The sequence below is a fragment of the Chanodichthys erythropterus genome, chromosome 17 (genome assembly GCF_024489055.1).
Source record: "Chanodichthys erythropterus isolate Z2021 chromosome 17, ASM2448905v1, whole genome shotgun sequence".
NCBI classification, from domain to species: domain Eukaryota; kingdom Metazoa; phylum Chordata; class Actinopteri; order Cypriniformes; family Xenocyprididae; genus Chanodichthys; species Chanodichthys erythropterus.
In genome coordinates, this window is record NC_090237.1 from 28686647 (window position 1) to 28709875 (window position 23229).

Consider the following 23229-nt stretch of genomic DNA (forward strand, 5'->3'; position numbering starts at 1 on the left):
CATATTTCTGAAAGATAGAGCCAAGAGGAAGCATGTATAAAGAAAAGCAGAAGAGCCTTGTGGAACACCGGAGAGCTTGTTAATACGCTTTATTGGACCACTTCAGTCTACAAGGAATGAATATCTTCAGGACTGATTTTCTAAAAGCTTGTTTTGTTGTCCTCGTTTGATGACGAGATGGTTGTGTCGTTCGTCTTGAGACTCTGTGATTATGAGAGGCCAGAACAAGTGGAAGGGCGAGATGATCGGAAATCCAGATGTTCTTTGGCAAAGGCTGTCTCCAGCACAAGCAAAGCAAAACCTGATAAGTTAAGAGTACTCAAAATTATTGTAGAAACTGATTACCTCAAAAAATTTAAGCAACTCAAATCTTTTAAGTAAAGAATTATACATAATTAAGTCAAACTGAATTTATACATTTTATTTTTAATGTTTCAGCCCACTGTACTCAAAACTATTGTTTTCCACATGTAATGTTTCTTATTTTTCGATTATTTTGATGCAGTGGTTGTAAAACCCAATAATGTCAGTGTAACGAATGGAGACTCAGGCAGGGATCCATATGCAGCATTTTATTAGAGTAGAGTGGTCGTACAGGCAGGGTCAAAACAGGAACAAACAGGAACAGTAAGGAACAGGCAGAATCGTAGTCAGGGAACAGGCAGTAGATCGAGGCAGGCGGATATCATACACAGGTCGGTATACAAGGCAAGAGTCAGGACAGGCAGCAACGGGTCAAGAAACAGGAACAGGCAACAACGGTAACAGAAAGGCAGACAAGATATAAACAATCGGAATTGAACACTGGGGAAACAAGACTTCGCGGTGAGGTGGTGTGAGTGGAAGTCCTTTAAAGTCCAGGTAACAAGCTGCAGCTGGGTGTGGTGATTAGTGAGGAGTGTGTGCATGGCTGTATGTGGCGACAGGTGATTGGTGTAGAGTGAACATGTGACTGGCGAGGGGAATGATGGGAAATGGAGTCCGGAACTAGACATGGGCAGACGGTGATCGTGACAGTCAGAGATCTGTGAGGGAGGACTCAAACGCTGGATGAGTGTTACAGGTTTATTGACAAGACTTAAGACAAGATATTGAGGGTGAGGTGGTGAACACAGTCCATACAGTAGGAAGGGTTGAGGCACAATGACAAGCACGCTGAGGGAACGGCCACTGAGATCAGCCCAGGTAGCAAACAGGCTGGTGAGCATTGGCAGGTGTGCAGTATGAGGCTCAAAGATGTAGCAGGAGCCAGACAGGATCAAACAGCACACGTAGTTAGATCCATGAGACACGATCAGGCACTGAATTGGTCTTGCTGCTTGGCAGGACGAGAGAGCGGCCACAGGGATGCTTAGCCTGCGGGACAGGACAGGGGGAGACCAGAGACACAGAACCAGGACTTGACAAGACAGGTGGTTAGATGGTTTGGAACAAGGAATGACAACAAGGACAAAATGGATACAAGAAACTCCTACACAAATGCTATGAGCAGGGGTGTAGTTTGTGGGGGTAACCCCCCCAATATTCAAAGCCATCAGTTACAACCCCCCCAATACAATACAACCATACCAATGTTCAACCCCCCCCAAAGTTGAAACCAAATCTACGCCCTTGGCTATGAGCTTAGATGAACAAAAGACTAGTATACAGGCACAAGGTTTAACAAACTGGCAAAGACATGAAGGAAAGAGTGCACAATATAAAGGAGGCAAAGAACACAAGGAACAGGTGACAACACTTAGATTAATGAGGACTCAACAAGAAAGGGAGCAGGGAACATAGGGAACAGGTGAGAACACTCATAACAAACGAGGACTGAACAATGACTAAACAAGAGGGCGTGGTGACAGCAAACAAGGTGGGAACAGAGGAGCACATGGCAGACACAAACACAGACAAAGCCATGTACTCAGACACAACATAAACAAAGACACATTAAACAAAAACAAAACAAATAAGGCCGTCAGGGCAGAACCCTGACAAATAAATTCAGAATACTCAAAACATTTAAATAAGCAACACAAAAATTATTTAATACTACACAAATTAAATAGAGTTTAATTGAAATATCGAATATACTAACCCCTAATCTAATCTTTATAGATAAGTGATAGTTAGCAACATCATGCTAGTATATGCTAATGTAATCATCAAAGAGACTATCATTTTTTAACTTGTATGAACCGCAGTATTTATAGTCTTGACATTTAACAGCCCATTCTCGACCTAACTACAAGCACTACTCTTCACCATGATGGTAACCTTACAAAACTTCAACATCACAGAAACATACCAAAATTACATACCTGTATTAATCTTGTGCAAAAACACACAAAATAACACTCAATTCCAAAATGTATTCCCCCTTAAGGCAGGAACACACCAAGCCGACGGTCGGCCGTCGGGCAGTTTTTGTTCGTACACTAAGTTTCTCAGTGTGTTCTGCATCGTCGGCTGAAGTTGGTCCTCATCTGCTTTTTTTCGGACGATTTGAAATGTTGAATCTGTGTTGGAGCTCGTCGGTCCGTCAGGCTATCTGATCATTCTGATTGACTGTTCAGCTACTGCCACCTGCTGGTACGGAAAGGCATTTCTTCTTATCCCAGAACAGACATGCTACTTGGCCGTCGGCTGTCGAGCGTCAGTTTGGTGTGTCAAGGCAACTTTGGACACAGACGTTGCCGACGTGAGCCAACCCCACAGTCTGCTTTGGTCACCACTAGTTTGTTGGCGTTGACTTGGTGTGTTCCTGCCTTTACAGAGTGTGACGCAAAGCATGCTGGGAACTTGAAATCGGCTGCAACTCAGTTTAATGTTGAATGGACTCTTCTGATATTGTCGGTTATGTCGGTAACATCAGCAACAATGTGTCATGGATGATGTCACTTTATATCGCTCAGTAAACTTAAAAAATAATAAATAAGGACAAGGGTTTACTCAAAAATGTTGAGCTATACAAAAATAAAACTAAACTCCACGTTCAGAAAATGTAATTGTTTTAAGTTGCATCAGTGATTTAACAGAAATTAATTACAGCATACTCGATCTTTATAAGTTAGTAGTACTATCTGGGTTTACAGTGCAGCAGAGACTGTTTAAGCTTCTTCCTAAACTCCTCACACATGAACACATAGAGAATGGGGTTCAGACAGCTGCTAAGATGAACCAGGCAGTTTACAAAAGGCCCTATGTCATCTATTACTTGTTTAAAGTCACTCCACTCATTCTCATGGGCAATTACAGTACACAGCTGTTGAACATGAAAAGGAAACCAGCATATGAAAAAGGCCATGATCACAGATATAATGACCCAGAATGACTTATGCTTCTTTCCTCCTTTGAGACATTTGGCCCACACTCCAATAGCAATGTATGAAGATGCAATGATCAGAAAGGGGATGAGAAAACCCACCATAAACCTGTATATGACCAGAGACTTGAAGATGACTTGACTTGGTTTATAAATGCATTTTTTTTCTTTTTCCAAGCGGTTGATGACAAAGGGAATGCTGCAGAGGATGGATAAAACCCACACGAGTGCACAGATGATCCTGACTTTGACCAGAGTTTGCTTGTTTTGAGCCCAAAAAATCACCCAAGTGAACAGGCAACCTTCGAGACTGATAGTGGTCAGCAAAAAGATGCTGGCAAACATGTTTTGCACCGTCACAAAGCTCACAAACTTGCACATGAAGTCACCAAAGTGCCAAACCATCTTGTTAAAGGCAGTAATAATGTAGAAGATGATGACTAAGGTGAAGATGAAGTCAGCAATCGCCAAGTTGAGAAACCAAATGGAGTTGATGGTCGTCTTCATTTTGTAGCCAGTCACAAATATGACGAGCCCATTTCCAACGATACCCAGAGCGAAGGTGACAAAATATATGAATATATTGAAGATTTCAGTGCTTGATAAGGGTCCTGGCATGGTTGTTGCATTGGTCGCATTATCTGCACAAAAAAAGGGAAAGATAAACTGAATCTATTAGAATTATTCATTCAGAAATCCAACTCATTCAGTTCACAAATTCAACTTAGCAATTCAATTGTTAACAGCTCACTGGAGTTGGAAATGGAAATGGAATGATTTTCTTGAATTAAATGTCTTTAAAATAGATAGTAGTTATTACAGCTCAAATTTTTCAGTAGGAATCTTATTATTGTTGTTCAAATTAGAACCTTAGTTACCAGTCCATTGTTAATCATGTTCAAGATTGGGCTAAATCATGTTTAATGCAAAATCTAAATGCATAATATAAATATTGTTTTCAAAAAACAAAACGTTCATATGAGTGAGTTATATTTTAGATTGCCTGTTTTTGCTCCATTTTGGCAATGTAAATTGTTCGAAACAAGCTACGGGACTTTTTTGCGTTTCTGAGCAACACACGGGAGATGGTCTGGCTGAAGACAGTAAGCTACAGATACACTCTCAGACATGCAGTCAGTCTCAGGCTTTACGCTTTTTGCTGTGACGTCACCGGCACTCACACACATAACTTGTTGGGTCACAGAATTTGGCACACCGGAAATAAGCTGACAGAAATCAAAAATAGATTAAGTTACCTTTACAAACAAAGGCTAGCTCATTCCATACGAGCGCTGCCTGGTAACACTTTACAATAAGGGTAGCCTGCTTGAATAAACATATAGCCTACTAATAGGCCTACCTGAATTAATACTTCATTCAGCATGAACTAATGATTTTTGAAAGCATGAACTAATCATGTGAACCACCTGTGCTGGGTTGCGTCAACAGACGAGATGACGATAGTCAGAGATTGTCAAAAGCATCAAATTTAGTCAATATTGAGAGGATTTGGAACTTCCAATTAATGTAGACCTGTTACATTATTCTAGTCTATTGTTAAAACTATTAGGTAAGGCTACTTTTATTATTAAATTAGCAATAATCTCACAGCGCATCGCCGCATAAACTTACATGCTGTAAAGATAATAATTTTCATATAATAAATTATTTGTCAGAGCGTGCAGATGAATACTAAATGCTGTCATGTTATCTTGCATTTGTGAATGCAATCGTGTGAGGCACTTCAGGGAGGGAATTAGCCTATATCAAACCACTTTAATGACAGACTTTGCTCAGGCATTACAGACTGACCAGAACAGCATTTCAGATGCTGTGCAATGAGATCGGTCATGCCAAGCCATCGAAAAGCATCAAGGAATTTATTCGGTTCAAAAAAATCTCCTACTCAATTGAGCACATATGATTGTAACACAGTTCAGTTCATAGTTGGGGAAGGAAGAGGACAGGGTCGGCGAACAACTGCTGACTGAGACTTTATTAATTCTCAAAGGCTTCAACAGAAAGACTGTGCAGCGCACAACAACAAAAATAAACAATCCACAAAGGGCTTCACTCCAGGTTCGGTATGCACCATCCACAAGGGCTTCTCTCCAAGTTTGGCATAAACAATCCGCAAGGGCTTCACTCCAGAACCTCGACACGACAGTTCCCCTCTCTCTACCACACTCCTGCTTCTCACAGCGTTTTATCCTGTCTCCGCACCAATCACTGGAATGAGAAACAGGTGTTCGTGATTTGTATTCAACCCACTCACTTACCAAGCGTCTCCCGCTATTCTCTCCGGTTGCAGACCTCGCTGAACCATGCCCCCCTTGCCACAATGTTTTTTTCATGCACATTTTTAGAATTATGCGTATCTTGGCATTTCCATCCAGTGTTTTTATAATGCGATATCCAAAAATGAGCATAATCATGGATGGAAACAGCCGAATATTGGCTATTCCATGATGTGCATCAAAAAAGACTGTGACTTTGTGACGGGACAGCATCTGAAATGCTGTTTTGGTCATTCTGTAACGACTAAGCAAAGTCTGTCGTTATTGTTTGTCAGCGATGAAGATCTTTATTAGATGAGCTGCGGATGTCTGTGAACAATAGACCCTTTTCACATGACATCACACAGCTTCCGTTTGGACTCGAAGCAGTGGATCGCGGGTGTGCCTCATACGTCCTGAAAAGTGAAGCTGTGGGCTCTTTGATTGCACCCTGGTGGCTGGATGCAGTACAGGTCATAAACCTCGCCCTCTTCATGCAAACGAACGGGATTTGAGTCAAAACAAAAAAATAAATTACGCTTCAAATAAAATTTTCAGAAAGATGGTTTTGGTCATTCAAGTTCATAGTTGTTATCATGCTGATATATATTCAATTGTTCGTTTTTGATCAATTTGTTCGTTTTTGAGTTAGTTTAGTTAGCCTACTTTATTGAGTATTTCCATTTTATGCAACTGTACACATTTATTAATAGTTAATTAATAATTAATACATTTAAGATCATCATGTTTGCCGTGAACAATATATTTCAGACCTCGTCGAGTAACAGTAATAATAGTATCAGTCCACTTGGTCTGAATTGAAATAGGCTATTTTGTACGTTTTAATGGATCAAGCTACAAACATAATGATCTTATAATAGGCTACATGATGTATTGCTGTGTCCGTTATTGCATAATTCACACTTTTGGACACTTTTGCTTTAACAGACATTAGACAACACTGCAAAATCAAGCTGTTATTTTCATATATTTATTGTCCAACAATTTTTCTGTTGCATGTCCTTAATTTTAATTTCATATATTGGTAATAATTCAGTGTTTATAAGTGTCCTGTTCTTGTGTGCCCGTGACAGAACAAACCACCACTGCAAGATCCAGCAGCATGAGCTTCCGGATTCCTCCGCCAGCCAGTGAGTCCACTCCAGAGCCCGCTCTAGCCAATGAGTCCACTCCAGTCCCGCATGCTCTCCCTGTCAGTCCTATGATGGCCAAGAGGACTGTCTTCACTTTTTATGTTTTGGCGGTCTTGCGTGCCTGGAGGATGCACTCAGAGCAGCCCGAGTCCACTCCAGCCAGTGAGTCCGCTCCAGAGCCCGCTCCAGCCAGTGAGTCCACTCCAGAGCCTGCTCCAGCCAGTGAGTCCGCTCCAGAGCCTGCTCCAGCCAGTGAGTCCACTCCAGAGCCTGCTCCGGCCTTTTGTTTTGTGGACTGTTTTCTGGATTTTGACCCCTGCCTGTTTTGGATGTCCGCTCCAGAGCCCGCTCCAGCCAGTGAGTCCGCTCCAGAGCCTGCTCCAGCCAGTGAGTCCGCTCCAGAGCCTGCTCCAGCCAGTGAGTCCACTCCAGAGCCTGCTCCAGCCAGTGAGTCCGCTCCAGAGCCTGCTCCAGCCAGTGAGTCCGCTCCAGAGCCTGCTCCAGCCAGTGAGTCCGCTCCAGAGCCCGCTCCAGCCAGTGAGTCCACTCCAGTCCCGCATGCTCTGCCTGTCAGAGGACTGTCTTCACTTTTTATGTTTTGGCGGTCTTGCGTGCCTGGAGGAAGCACTCAGAGCCGCCTGAGTCCGCTCCAGCCAGTGAGCCCGCTCCAGCCAGTGAGCCCGCTCCAGCCAGTGAGTCCACGCCAGTCCTACATGCTTTTCCTGTCAGTCCTGTGATGCACTCAGGGCATCCCGAGCCCGCTGCCGTCACCGAGCTGGCCGTTCTCCCTGATACGGCCACGGAGGCCGTCACCGAGCTGCCCGCTCTCCCTGATACGGCCACAGAGCACCTTTGGTCTGCCCTGCCGTCGCCGCCGCCCAGGCCACCAGCCCTGCTGCCACTGCTGCCCAAACATCTTGCCCTGCTGGTGCCACCTAGGCCACCTGTCCTGCCGCCGTCAACCTAACCTTCTGCCCTGCTGCCACTGCCCCGGCAGTCTGAACCGCTGGAACCCGCCTGGTCAGTTCCTCCAGTCCACCTCCCTCCTGAGAATTTTTCTTTTTTTTTTTCTTTTTTTTTCATGGAGTGTCTGGTAGCCGCTCCGTAAGAAGGGGGTACTGTCATGATCATGAGTTGGAGTGCCACGTTTACCCACCAGAGGGCACTCCAACATGGACTTTTGTCACCTGTCTGAACTAAAATTCCCATACTCACTTCTGGACTCATTATCCCACTCCTTGCACTCAGCTGTTTTGTGATTCATCGTTAGTGTCTGTCTATTTATACTCAGTTGTTTCTGTCCTTGGTTGTGGTTTGTTGTATTGTGATGTGCACTTTTGTTTCTCTGGCCTTTTGTTTTGTGGACTGTTTTCTGGATTTTTGACCCCTGTCTGTTTTGGATGTACGATTGTGGATTGCCCAATAAATGCTGCAATTGGATCTTTTACATCTTGTTCTTGTGCACCCGTGACAGACGGAGACACAGGTATAACGTTAATGATCTTTTATTGAACAACCAGATGTGATAGCAGAGTACAGGTAAGTGAATAAAGGTAAAGTTCGTGGCAGATGATATTCTTGTAACTGATACTTGTCTTGTTTTTCCCAGGGAACGTGGATGGCAGGCAGACGTGGAGCAGACAAGACACAGAGACACACACAGAAGATCAGGAGAACACTAGGGATCTTGGCGAACGTTGGAGACCGGTAAGTAGTTGTAAGAGGAGTCCTTGAGGTAAGCATAGCAGGTAGGTATGCATTAACGAGACCGTACAGTGACTGAATGCCTGTGAGTGTATTCTTTTTAGTGTATATTCTTTGTTACAATGGAAGGAAGTGGCGTCGCGGAGTCCCATCTTTTTTTACAGTCTATGGTGGATACTTGCTTCTGTCAGCATAGTGGAATATAGCGTCGCTTGAATGACGTGCACCCAATAGTTGTACATATGCCACAAACGTAGTTAGAGGATGACTGTAGTCGCCTAATTTCATGTAAATTCAAGGCGAGGTGTTTGGCAGATCTCAAAGGAACTTACCGATCAGCGAGATTTGCTGCTTGAAATCGGAGGAGGAGTTGAATACGGAGCACTGAATCCATGCACTTCAGTAACTTGCAAACTTTGCTGTCTTTATTGCAGATGAAGCTGTTTATATGTATTTGTCAGTATTATTTGTGAAATAAACACGTGTTTCCGACATTTACGTGCAGAAAAAACAACAACTTAATTCAATGCTTAATGTACTAGGCTACTTATTTCAGTGCCTGTATGTACAATGAAGATCAACATAAGCTTATTCTTTTTAAATATCAAAAAAGTCTAATTTTCAGTTTTATTTAGATAAATATGACATACATAATAATAATTGTGTTTAATACCCTGACAGCAACATAATGTCGGTCCAGATCCGGCCCATCTGATCCGTGTGTAATCCACATGTACCAGATATGGGCCGGATCTGGGCCACAATATGTTGCTGTCTGGGTATAATACTATTTCTACATGAAGACAGTTAATGTTGTAAAAACTGACTCCTGTACATGGCATTTTTGTCATCATTCATCTCTTCATTGCAGAACAAGACTGTCACATACAAAAATATATAGAGGAAAGCGGCATTAAATTAATTAAATCAAATTATTTCTCCATTGAATAACATTAAATGAACAAAATACTTCTGTTTTGTATTTTCAATACACTTCTTACAAATTATGCAAACTGTATTGCACCAGTTCAGTTTAAATTGGTATGATGTAAAATTATCTAAAATCTTCACATTATTAATTCTTCGGCGTATTATGTGGATGTGCTACTTTCAGGTGTCCATTACTCGTAAATAAATCTCACAAGAACAATATCGTTATCATAGCCTACCAATTTCTAAAAATAAAGATTAAAACAAATTTTGTTTTTAAAGACAATATTCTTGTTATTCCAAATAGGCCAACAGATTTGTGTAGACACACAATCATTGTGATAAAACTCTGAAAGCAATTCAAGGACACAACATTGCTAAAGTTTCCGCTCGAGGAAACCCTAAGCATGGCAATTACAGAAAGGAAATAATAAATAACGTTACCAAAAGAATCCGATCATGTAAATTCTTGACATAAACAATTTGCATTTAAAGTTATTAAAGCATTTTCCTGAGAAGTCTCCAGCACAAAGGTAAGATGGAATAACAGATCCACTGCTTTGCGGATAGTTAGGAAGTTAACTGACCTCATTGTGAAAAGGGCCTATTCCACAGGTAGCTACTGATTTCATTTGATTTCAAATACAGCCAATAATAGCCGACATTTCACAACCAAACAGAATATTACACCACGATAACAAAGTATGTAGCATTTTTTCACCATTTTTATGGACATATATATCATAATTTACACATTAAATAAGCAACCATTGTTCAGAGAGTATGAAATGAACACGCGCTTGCGCAGTGGCAGCGCCGGTGGCCTGTTCATCTTGAAAATTAATGCCTCTGTGAAGGTACAGTTAACCAGTTTACATGCGCTTGCGGAAATATACATTTGATTACATTTTGGAGAACAGACGGAAGAAGATCCTTTAATGTGTATTTGATCATTGTGTGTTCAGATGTTCAGCGGTTAGCTGTTATTATTATACAAAGAGGACATGCAATGATATTTGGGCTACAAATGCCAGAAATAATGCTTGTCTCTTCTGTGTTTGTTGCAAATATATGTAATTATGATAATAATTTAAATATCTATCTAAAAAATAACATGCTATTGTATTGCTGTAGCTATACAAACACATTACAGGCCTATAAATAGTTACAAAGTAACTAGTAGTCTAACTAGCTACTTGAGTGTTTTTTTTTCACTGGATACTTTTTTACTCTTACTCAAGTAATTATTATGATTATTACTTTCACTTTTACTTTGAGTAAATATTTCTAGTTGTACTTTTACTTGAGTTGCCTACAGTTTTTGGATACTCTACCCACGTCTGATTCTGAAGTGTCAAATAAAAAATGAAACGATCGCCAGGAGTGGAAAAAATGCTTTCATTTTTGATAAACAGACAAGCAATAAGGGTATTTAACATAAAAACAGTTTTTCACGTCATTTCTGCTGTCTGATTTAATCTTTAAAGATATATTTTGTCTTGTCATGTATGAGGAGTCTGTTAAAACTATTGAAGAAATAAACTTTTTACGAATTGTGACAGACATGATCATGATTGAATTGTGAATCAAAGCAATGAAGTCACAAAATTGGCTAAAACTGACTGAGTTTTGAAAACATGATAAATATTGAAAAATGCTCTTATTAACAGTTCTAAACTCAATAGTAAAGTATAGTATAGGTTAGTATAGTTATAGTATAGGTTTTAAATTCAATTTTTAAAGGGACAGTTCACCATTAAATAAAAATGTTTGTCATTATTTACTCACCCTTGTGTTCTAATATGCACTTCTTACTTTTTTGGATCACAAAAGGAGAATTAAAAAAATAACAATGTCCCACTCACATTCATCCATAATTACAGTAAATAGCAACCAGCATCAAGCTTTTGAAAAAAGACACAAAAGTATCACAGAATGATCCTAAACAACACGTGCTGTACACATGTTTTCGGGGGTATTTGATAAAAAAACAAATCAATTGTTTTGGGGTGAAAAATCGAAATTGAATGTATTATTTTAATGAAAATCCTGACCTTGGCTGTTGGTCTTCTGTGCTCGACTGTGTTTGTGAGGCTCTGTTAGCACCACAGTTCACTCCAACTCGCCCAGATAAAGCACATAAGTTGTGAGAAATCAAGATGAGCTAAAACTTGACATGAGGTAAATATATCTGTTGTGTTCGTTGCAACAAAAAATTATCACATTCACATCTGTCAACTGTCATTCTGACTGTCGTTTCACCAAATTACATTGTATACTCCTGAACACTGCACAGGATCATTCTGATACTTTTGTATTTTTTTAAAAGTTTGATGCTGGTCGCAATTTACTGCCATTATATGGATCAGCTCGAGCCGGACATTTTTTGAAAATTCTCCTTTTGTGGTCTGAAAAAGAAAGAAGGGCATACAGCATTAGAACAAAACCAGGGTGAGTAAATAATGACTTAATTTTCATTTTAGGGTGAACTTTCTCTTGAATGCTTTTTCAGTGCAATGGTGGAAAAGGCCAATTCACACTGCACTGACAGATGCAGATCAATGGCGACAGTCATCAAATTACATCACGTCAAAAGCAAAAGCATTCAAGAGCTTTCTTGAAATGAAAATGAAGTCATTATTTACTCACCCTGGTTTTGTTCTAATGCTGTATTCCCTTCTTTTTTTCAGACCACGAAAGGAGAATTTTCAAAAAAAAGTCTATATATAGACATTTATATTTATATATATATATATATATATATATATATATATATATATATATATATATATATATATATATATATATATATACACACACACAAAGAGTCAAACTAAAATTTATGCAGACACCTACATTTCATTCATTACTTCAGTTTACTCACTATATTTAAAAAAAAATGGTAATAAAATATGACAGTAGTTAAACTGTGTCAGAAAATATTAATCTTAATTATGTCAGATAACACTTGAGCAAAACATGGTCAGGTCAAAGCGTCTGAATATTTTTTGGTCTTTGGTTTTTATCAATTTTACTGGTAGTCCACTGTATGAAGAATTTTTGGGTATAATATGTGACAGTTTATTTTGCTATCCTCACTTACATAAATGAACTATAGTGTCCGGCACCCACTAGTAAAAATATATCAAAAATATCAAAAACGTCTGAAAAACTTTGGGTTTGACTGTGTGTGTGTGTATGTATGTATGTATATATATATATATATATATATATATATATATATATATATATGTATATATATATTACATTTTTAAATTGTGGCAAATGTATTCATGATGAGATACATTTACATAGAATAGTTTAAATTTTATTATATTATATTATATTGATTCGATTGGTTTAAGCAGGCACTGTGCATTGACTGTATCTTAAACAGTTTTGCATTTACTACACCATGAGAGGTGTTTAAAAAATATGTCATGTAAATAAAACACATATTCAGTTCTTACCCATTTTTGAGCTGTTAATGCAGGGAAAAGCCGAGTCTTGATCTTGGTATGTCTTAGTCTAGCTGAAAGAGACAGCAAACCCTGCACTACATTGATTTGCTTTACTGATAGGCCTTCAGCTGAATGATGAAATGATTATAGATGTACAGCAGAGTATTTCCTGCCACAGAATGTTCCTGTAGCTCATGGTGCTAGAATTCAATTTAATTGTATAAACTGATAAAAATGTATATACCTTAAATGTTTTGGATAACAGTGCCAATGTGAATTGGATCATACAATTATGTTTCAGTGATTAAAACTGAAGTGACATAAATAGTAGGTTATGTTTGGTCTGAAGTAAAAATTAAACATTAATGACTAGAAACACACAAAGACAAGTGGCTACATGTTAATTGTTTATCAAGATATTTCATTAGCAAAGACATTTCATTAAATTTGCTGTAATTCTAAGAACCACAGGTGGATATATCATGCAAAAACTGCAACAGTTTTAATAGATAATAATTTTAGCAGTTCCAAAGAAAAGCCGGGAGCAACTCCCCCTCGGGTCACGCAAGGCTGTCAGTGACAGCATTCCCTATGGCCAACAGCCCAAGCTGAGCCTAAAAGAGGCCTCCCGCAAAAAGCCTTCCAAGGCTGCTCAAGGCATCTGGGACCAGCATTCCATGGAAAGTGGTCCATTAAAGGGAATGTGGCCAGGAAACTGAAAGGAACCCTGGCCAGTCACTAGAGGGGAATGAAGTCACTCTCAGCACCACCAAGGCGGCTATACTAATCTAGCAAAAGCCAAACATAGTCTAGGCCAGCCCTGTCTGATACACAGAATCTCCAAAGTGCATTCTTCAGAGAAGAGAGCAAGTAAGAGCGACTGCAAAAGAGCAGTGAGCAACCCACACACAGAGATGGGCATCCCGGAGAGCAGAACTCAGCTGGAGCCTTACTTCTACAATGTCCTTACTAATGTGATTTTAGACCTATAGAAAACTGCCACACATGTTTTCATGACTTTCAAAAAGAGGAAAAAAATATAGAGAATCTGATAACAGAAGAGAGAAAGATGTTGATTTTACCATCACTTTCACATTGTATTCACTGCAGCATTAACTATTTCTTTGTAATTTGATGAAAAGGTAATATAATACAAAGTACAGTGTTACAAATTTACATAATACTAACTTAAAAAAAAAAATATATATATATAAAAAAAGTTGCTGGATTTACAATGCTGATGACCATTAAAACATCATCACAGTCTGTGAAAAGGGTCCATTGTCACAAATTGGTTGCAATGAGGAGAAACAGATCTAAATGCAGCAGTCTGTATTTTATTAACAAAAGAAACAGAATAACAAACTTGAAACAAAGTGAAGCAGAACTTACAATGAACTGAAAGAAAAACAGGGCTGAAATAGACAGAACAAACCAATCAAAGAATCATGAAACACCATGTGACCACTTAATCAAACAGTTTATAACCTATAAAGACTAACAGAAACAGAGAAACAAGAGAAAACTGAGGCACAGAACTGAAACATAATACAATCCCATCCAAATTGCTGTTTTTTTTTTTTAAATCATTAATAAGCACTACAGTGGTTAATGGTGAAATATATGGTTATAGTGGTCACAATCATTTAGAGACTGTTTTTCTACTGTCTATCTAATGGTTCAAATGTGTTTTTCGTGTTCTGCTCGTCATTTTGTATCTGCCTTCCTCTAAAGATCAGATGTTCTTCAGAAAACGCCGTCTCCAACACCAGCAGCAGAGACTGTTTCAGCTTCTTCTTATATTCATCACACATGAACACATAGAGAATGGGGTTCAGACAACTGTTTAGAAAAACCAGATAGAAACTGAACGCACATGCTGTCAGAAATACTTGTTGATCACTGACACTCCAATTATAAATTTTTATTACAAAAAAACTGCAAACATGGAATGGAAAGCAACATACGAAAAAAGTCAGGATGATAACGATAATGACCCGGTACGACCTGTGCTGCTTCTCTGTTTTGAGTCGTTTTATTCGTACTCCAATAGCAATGTGTGAAGATGCAATGATCAGGAAGGGGATGAGAAAGCTCACTAAAAATATATATGGGACCAGAAATTTAGTAGGAAACACATTCACAAAGGAAGGGATGCTGCTGCTGATGGATGAAACCCAGACGATCACGCAGATGATCCTGGCTCTCAGTACAGTTCGGTTATTTTGAGCCCAAACAACCATCCATGTGCACAAACATCGGTCCAGACTGATCACTACAAGAAAATAAATGCTAGCAAACAGGTTTAGTGTTACTATCCTGGAGATAACATACCTTAATGAAAAGTAGCCAATAAAACGAAATATCATTATGGATAGTATGAAGATGAAGTCTGCAATCGCCAAGTTGAGAAACCAAATAGAGTTGACTGTCGTCTTCATTCTGCAGCCGGTCAGAAATATGACAAGCCCATTTCCAATGAAACCAACAATGAAGGTGGCAATGAAAATGCATAATAAAAATATCACAAAGCCAAAGTCCAGCCCAGGCTGTATAGTGGTATAATTTGTTGTGCCTCTGGTCAAGTTTTCAGGTCCAAAACTTGTGTTTTCTACACAATGAAAAAAGAAAGAGAAAAACCGGTGAGGGCTGCTTTTGGGTCTGTTTCTGATGCATCATCTTAACATTTTGGTGTTTCATGTGCAACATCATTTTTGCATGCAGTTACACACACCAAAATGCCTAAAATAAAACTTTTTTGTTGTTGTTCTTAAATCTTGATCAAAGCAAATATTCTGAAACAACAAAATGAAACACACCGACAGAAGAGGAAAAACAAAAAAATGTACAGTACTACAGTACTTCACATAATGTATGCTGTCTGATTTAATCTTTAAAGATATGTTTCTTGTCATGTATGAAGAGTCTGTTTATAATTTTGAAAGAGAAACTTTTAGCATTGTCCTCATACTTTGCCATTATTGTGGCAATAAGTCATTCATGTGGAAATCAGTCACTTCATCACTTAATTTTTAGTGGGAAGATAACAAATTATGAAAAATGAGTGAATTGTGAATCAAAGCAATGTCACAAAAATGGCTAATTGACTGAGTTTTGAAAACATGCTAAATATTGAAAAATGCACTTATTAGCAGTACTAAATTAACTCATTATTTACTTACCCTGGTGTTATTTGAATGTCGAATGCCCTTTTTCTCTTTCGGATCACAAATGGTGAATTAAAAAAAAAACAAAAACAAAACAAAAAAACAACAACTGTGTAATGGCAGTGAATAGCAACCAGCATCAAGCTTTTATAAAAAGCTTGCACATTATGTAATACGTTTGTGTATATTTAAAAAAACTAGACACTGTCATTATGGATTAGCGCAAACTGGACATATTTTGAAAATTCTCCTTTTGTAGTCCAAAAAAGAAAGAATGGCATGCAGTATTAGAACAACACCAGGGTGAGTAAATAATTTTAGGGTGGACTATCCTTTTAATGTTTTTAAAGTGTAATTGTGGAAAAAGACCAATTCACACTGCACTGACAGACGCAGACCAACGGCGACAGTCACCAGATTACAGCAACTCACTTATCAAACATTCTAATTTCGATTCAGCATGTTCAGTCGGCGAAAACAAGCACCGACAGATGGCAAGAGAGTCTGACGGGTAACACATTGATCCGACAAAACCAGACGAAGTGTCTGTTGATGTCTGTTGGTGTTGTGTGAATTGATCTTTAGATGCAATACAGAAAGCAAACACATTGAATAAAGAAGACCAAATGCAGTTCAGTCTAACATTACAATGCTGTCATTCCAGCAGTTATAGGTTATATTTTTTAAATGCAGCTGCATGCACAAAAAGTTTATTTAATAATTTCCTATTCTGTAATTTAACATTTGTGCTTAATTATGTATTGTCCAGTTGTATTAATGTGAAAAATAATATCCCCCTTTTATAAATGATTTAAAAAAGTAACATAGAGAGAGAGAGAGAGAGAGAGAGAGAGAGAGAGAGAGAGAGAGAGAGAGAGCAAATTTTTAAACTGTATGGCAAATGTATTCATGAGATACATTTAAATACAGACTAAAGAATATTATATTATATTATATTATATTATATTATATTATATTATATTATATTATATTATATTATATTATATTATATTATATTATATTATATTAAATTATATTATATTATATTATATTATATTATATTATATTATATTATATTATCACTGTGTATTTTCTGTATCTTAAGCATTTTACAACGTTCTGAGGGGCGTTTAAAAAGCATAATACACATATTCAGTTCTTACCCATTTTTGAGCTGTTAATGAACTGGGAAAAGCCGAGTCTTGATCTTGGTATGTCTTCTCAGTGTTGCTGACAGAAGGTTTTATACCAGACAGCAAACCCTGCACTACATCTATAGGCTATATACATCTATAGTAGACTTGATGAAATGATTACAGAAGTGTGGCATCACAGTGGGAAGTGGGCATGTACAGCAAAACCTTTCCTGCCACAGAATGTTCCTGTAGCTCAAACATAGAGCATGGTGCTAGAATTCAATTTAATTGTATGAACTGATAAAACATGTATATCCCTTACATATTTTGGATAACAGTGCCAATGTGAATTGAATTATAAAATTATGTTTCAGTGTTTGAACTGAAGTAAAAATGAAACATCGTGACTAGAAACACACAAAGACAAGTGTGCATGTTTATTGTTTATCAAGATATTTCATTAGCAAGAATTGCTGAAGTTTGCCATCATTCTAAGAATCACAGATGGCTATCACTCTAAAAAACGATGGTTATTTAAAGGTTCTTTACACATAAGAACCGTATGGTCCTGAAGAACCCTTTATATGCTTAAATGGTTCTTCGTGTTAGAGTTTTGGGGTCTTTATTCCCTCATTTTTGTTTTTCAAATCTGTAACTGTCAAAGCCACATCATGGTTTTCTGGAGCTCAGCCATCGACTGTACAATCTCACCAGGTAAATGATTTCTTTCTTAAAATCTCTGTAAATTTTAACTTTCAAATTATAACTGATTTTCTACCAATCATGTATTTTTCTTTTTTATTATTTTAATAGAACACGTAGGTGTGACCAGCTCTGTTCAATCAAACAAACAAGGAAACAAACAAAAGAGCATTAAAGCTATCCCGTGACTTTTTCTTTAAACATTGTAAAGGGCTCATACTGTCAATTCAGTTCAATACTTTTATCCTTCACAAACATAATTATCTATTACTCCCCACAACCTCATCATCTGTAAAGAGAAACAGCCATTCACTCACACCAAAATGATGGACTTAAAGACATCACCAAGGATTGTGAAGATATTTCACTGGAACTTGGTCTTCATTAGGCATACATCTATTTTGTGTTTCTATTTTGTGTTTTTTGTTCATTGTCAATCGTCATTTATTAATATATTCAGCTAATAACTGTCGTTAGAACACTTCCATTTTTGATACAATTTCACAAGTACGTAACTGACACATGCTGTTTTAATTTTATTTTGTATTTTTTTGGTAAAACCCTATTAGAGACTACAAGACATTATAAGATCAGGTCAATCAATCAATTAATCAAGAGACTAATATTAATAAAATATATAGATACTAATATAATAATATTAATGAAAATAAACAATTGTTAAAAACTTGAGGTCTTTTAAAGCATGGTTCTATTTAGCAGACAGGAGTAAGGTGAATACAATCAATTAACTAATGAATAACTATAGAAACCATCTTGTCATCTTTGTTCTGTGTCTTTTTCCCTACTCTGTTCATCCTCGCTGATTCGTTGCAGCTGTTCGTCATTTCTGCCTGCGTTCGCGCTTTTGCATCCGCACCTGTTCTGTGTCTGTGTTGATTGTTCTGGTTATTTCTCCCTGCTGTCTGTTCGTGCCTGTGTCAGGTAATTGTCTCACTGTTAATGTGCTGTACAATTGCAGTATCTCTCTGCTGCTGTTATTTCTCTGTGAGTGTGTGAGAGTGTGTGAGAGTGCGTGAGATCAGTCTGAGTGCCAGCCCCAGTACCTTGTGGTCCATCTATCTGAGACTTCTGTCTGCAGGCCTGATTCCTTCCATCCACCAGCCTTAGTCTTCTTCATCTACCTCCTGAGACTTTTCCAGATTGACCACCGAGACTTTGTGAACTGGGGCTTCCTTCAGGGAACAAACTGTTGCTATTTCTTCTGTTCTCCAGCTGCAGCGTGCTGTGTGATGATGCCTGGCAGTCTGTTTACGTTAAATGTTGTTTGAGACTCTGAATAAATTCTGTTAACAAGCTCCTTTTGCCTCTGGGTCTTCTGCTATCACATAACACATGTAATGACAAGAACAGGAACAGGTCGAGAAATGGAACAGGAACTAAACAGGAAACAGAACCCAAGGAAAAACAACATAGAGTCCACACATAGATCATAACTGTTACAAATAGGCCTACACAATATAATTACCAATTTGTGGTTGTTATTAAGGCATGCATTTCAGCTATTTATACATTTATGGCACAGCAAATCTATAATTTTTTTGTTGTTGGCGCATCAGCTTCCATCATCCAATCTTACAAACAAAAAACAATACTCTATTTTGTCTATACAGCTTCTTTATACATTAAATTACATTACAGTTTCCTTTTTTGTTAATGTAATTTAATAAATGTAAATACAGGATTCTGTGAATATTTCATTTAACCCTCAAGTTTTGAAGACTGGAACATTTCTATTCCTTTTCCACTCTGTTAATTCAAATTTGCGTTTGGACTAGGAATGTTGTGAGAGGAGAGCCAGGTGTTCCTCTGCGAATGCATTCTCAAACACCATCACTAAAGACTGCTTGAGCTTTTTCTGAAAATCTTCACACATGAATACGTTCAAGAAGGGATTCAGGCAGCTCAGCTTTTCAAGTAGGCAAGACTGATTATGAAGAGCCCTATCTGGTCGAAAACCTTGAAGCTGGTCAGCTCGTCTGATGGTTTTGTCACATTCATTTCTCGCAACCACACTTCAAGGAATTTGTGAATATAAAAGGGAAGCCAGTAGAAGGAGGCGGTCAGGATTACAGCCAGGATAATATGGAAGGGTTTTAGTTTATTGTTATTAGTTTACGTAGGCGCTTAACTCGTACTCTGATCGCCACATATGAATCAGAGATTATGATGGACAGGAGGAGAAAAACCAACACAAAACAGTACACTACCAGCCTCTTGTATGTTTCTAGTTTCTGAATGCCATGAATGCACTGCATTTGTTGTGCAGAAATGGAAAGCACTTGGTATTGACAGATGGTACTGACATGCATGTTCATTGTTTATCTAGCCTATTTCATTAGCAATGTGGAGAATTGCAACAGGATATTTCAAAATGTTGTTCATTGAAACTGCTATATCATTCTGGTAAGAACAACAGCTCTAGGCCAACTTACTTACAGCGGGGGTCTAACCTTACACAATGATTGCAAAATGTGTCAAAGATTTTGCGCACATTTTTATTTACAAGATATAAGCTTTATATTTTGCCATCAAAACAAATATACATGCAATTTAACATGCAATTGTCAATCTTGAACTTTAACTTACACTACATTATAATATTTTTTCCACAATGGTTTATAGTCATAAACTTCCAAGCATGACATTATTTGAAGCAAAACAAACAAAACAGCTTCTGTGAAAATAAGCCACTACATTACAATATTTTCCACAGTGGTTCACAGCCATGAACTTGTTGCTCAGATTTTCTGGTCCGTGCTCTGCAATTGTCATCTAAGCAGTGGCTTTTCTGAATCCACAACCTAACATAAAGTCTTGGAGAAAATGTTTTCTATAGAGGGCCAACACACTCGATAAAGAGAAGGGCTGAAAGGCTTTGAAGCTCTAGGCTTGATCTTGCTGTGTTATTTAAAATGTTCATTTGGCTAAAGCCACACTCACACTCCGCTGTGGAAACAACCAGTGTGTGTATTGTCTGCAAGAGGGGTTTCAGCCCTTTGGGTGGTGTGCATTTGCCAATGCTCTTAACATTTTTAATGTATTCCCTCATGTCTCTCTGAATTTTCTTGAGAGGTGGGTTGTGGGTGGAGTACCCCTACAGGCGGTGTCCAGAAGGATGGTGCTCTCGACAGATGCGTCCAACACGGGTTGGGGCACTCTTTGCAAGGGCAGACCGGCCTTCGGCTCGTGGTCTCACGAGGAAAGCTATCTGCACATCAACTGCCTCGAGATGCTGGCAGTGATCCATGCCCTCCACACGTTTCAGGCACACCTGACGGGATGCCACGTCTTAGTCCAGTTGGACAGCATGACAGTGGTGTCATACATAAATCACCAGGGCGGTCTTTCGTCCAGCTGCTTATGCGCTCTGACGAAGTGTCTTCTGGAGTGGGCATTACAGTGGTTCCAGTCGCTCAAAGCGACTCACATATCTGGGAGAACGAACTCGAGAGCAGATATGCTATCTCGGAGCAACATCCCCTCAGACTAGTGGATGCTCCACCCCCAGACGGTTCTCACAATCTGGGAGTTCTTCAGGAAGGCAGAGGTAGACCTCTTCGCCTCAGAAGACAACTCTCACTGCCCAATTTATTTCTCAAAGGAGGAAGATGCGCTGGTCCACGTCTGGCCCAGCACCCTCTTTTATGCATTTCCCCCGATCACTCTGATCCCTCAGGTCATCAGACGAATCGGGGAAGACAAGCACAGAGTCCTCCTAGTGGCCCTGCTCTGGAGGAGCCAAGTCTGGTCCTCAGAGCTTTTCAGGCTTTCCACGAAAGCTCCGTGGCTGATCCCCCTAAGACGGGACCTCCTCTCTCAGGCGAACAGGACGATCTGGCATCCTCAGCCAGAAATCTGGGCTCTGCACCTTTGGTACCTCGATGAGATCCTGCTAACCTCCCAGGGGACGTGCTAAATACCATCTCTCAGGCAAAAGCCAGTCCATGAGACGTCTCTACACCCAGAAATGGTCGGTCTTTGTTGACTGGTGCTCCAGGAGCGTTTAGATATGGGTCGCACCCCTTCAACGCGCCATCGCAGAGTTTCACGCTCCTATCGCTGGCCAGTCTGTGGGATGAAACAGCCTTGTGGTGCATTTCTTGAGAGGTTCTAGGTGATTGAATCTATCTCGTCCTATCACCATTCCCACCTGGGACCTCTCTTTGGTCCTCAGAGCTCTCAAAGGGCCACCCTTTGAACCATTGCGTTCAGCTGACCTCAGGCTCCTGATGCTCAAAACTGCTCTGCTACTTGCATTAGCATCGGTCAAGCATGTTGGCGACTTGCAGGCCCTCTCTGTGAGCCCTGCATGCCTTGAGTTCAGGCCCAACGACTCTAAGTCCTTTTGAAACCTAGGCATGGCTATGTCCCTAAGGTGCTCTCAACTCCGTTCAGAGCACAGGTCATTTCCCTCTCAGCACTTCCTCCCTCGTCGGACAAGCGAGAGCTGGAATTACTCTGCCCTGTCAGGGCATTGAGGACCTACGTTGAGCGATCACAGCCTTTCCGGCAATCTGATCAGCTCTTTATCTGCTTTAGCGGCCGCACCAAAGGGTCTTCGGTCTCTAAGCAACGTCTCTCGCGTTGGATAGTCAACTCTATTGCTCTTTGTTACTCCTCTATGGGCCAGAACTGCCCCATAGGAGTTAGAGCCCACTCCGTGAGGTGGCCGGCTGGTCCTTGCCATCCACTTTTGTCAGATTTTATAATTTGGATATCCCGACTTTACAAGCTTAGGTCCTCTCGGTATGATACAGCGGCCTCAACCGAGCTCCGCTTCATGCCACTCCGGGAGTTAACTCCCTTTTGCAACTGTAACATGGGTTCGATGGCTCCGGCTTTCTCACTTATCCACTGGTTCCCTCGCGGTGTCCAAGACAAGTCCAATCGTTCCCTGCTGTGGCACGGCGGGGTTGAATTCATTCCCCATAAGCAGTACGGGTGAAGTATCAAAAGGGAATGTACTCGGTTACTAATGTAACCTTAGTTCCCTGAGATACGGAACGAGTACTGCGTTACATGCCGTGCCACAAGGCTGCGGCTTCAGTGTCGTCGCTTCAGTCGAATGACCTGAAATCCTATGGCGAAATGACTGCTTATATAGCCCTAAACCCCACCCTTTTCAGTGGGAATTTTTGCACGCTTTGTCGCCATAGGCCGCGCAGCTATGCCAGGCCGTCATTGGTTCAACAACTTGTCTATGAGTGAACCAATGACAAGCAGTTACACTGCGTTATTGAAAAAGGCTTCAGTAACGGGGAAAAAGGAGACCTTTCCCCATACGCAGTACTCGTTCCATATCTCAGGGAACCGAGGTTACATTAGTAACCGAGTACGTTTTCTTAAAGTTGTTGACAAGTTTCAAGAT

General features: G+C 39.6%; 1 protein-coding gene and 1 pseudogene across 1 annotated transcript; both read right to left on the reverse strand.

The window, feature by feature from the left end:
- Positions 1-209: 209 nt before the first annotated feature.
- On the reverse strand, positions 210-7656 carry LOC137004213 (C3a anaphylatoxin chemotactic receptor-like). Its single transcript, XM_067364404.1, has 3 exons — positions 7512-7656; positions 3079-3951; positions 210-301 (listed from the first exon to the last, which is right to left on the reverse strand). Exons 1-3 carry the CDS (start codon positions 7654-7656, stop codon positions 210-212), a joined length of 1110 nt encoding a protein of 369 aa, XP_067220505.1.
- A 6840-nt stretch (positions 7657-14496) lies between these two features.
- LOC137004214 (C3a anaphylatoxin chemotactic receptor-like) lies at positions 14497-17399 on the reverse strand (annotated as a pseudogene).
- Between the last annotated feature and the right edge of the window lie 5830 nt (positions 17400-23229).

Bases quoted from the DNA above. Each gene is read 5' to 3' on its own strand.
- LOC137004213 (XM_067364404.1), bottom strand. From the start codon at position 7,656: ATGTTTGGGCAGCAGTGGCAGCAGGGCTGGTGGCCTGGGCGGCGGCGA. The intron at 3,952-7,511 runs GTGACGGCAGCG...TTTTTTGTGCAG, and splicing joins CAGGGAGAACGGCCAGCTCG to ATAATGCGACCAATGCAACA. The intron at 302-3,078 runs GTAAACCCAGAT...TTAACTTATCAG, and splicing joins TAAACAGTCTCTGCTGCACT to GTTTTGCTTTGCTTGTGCTG.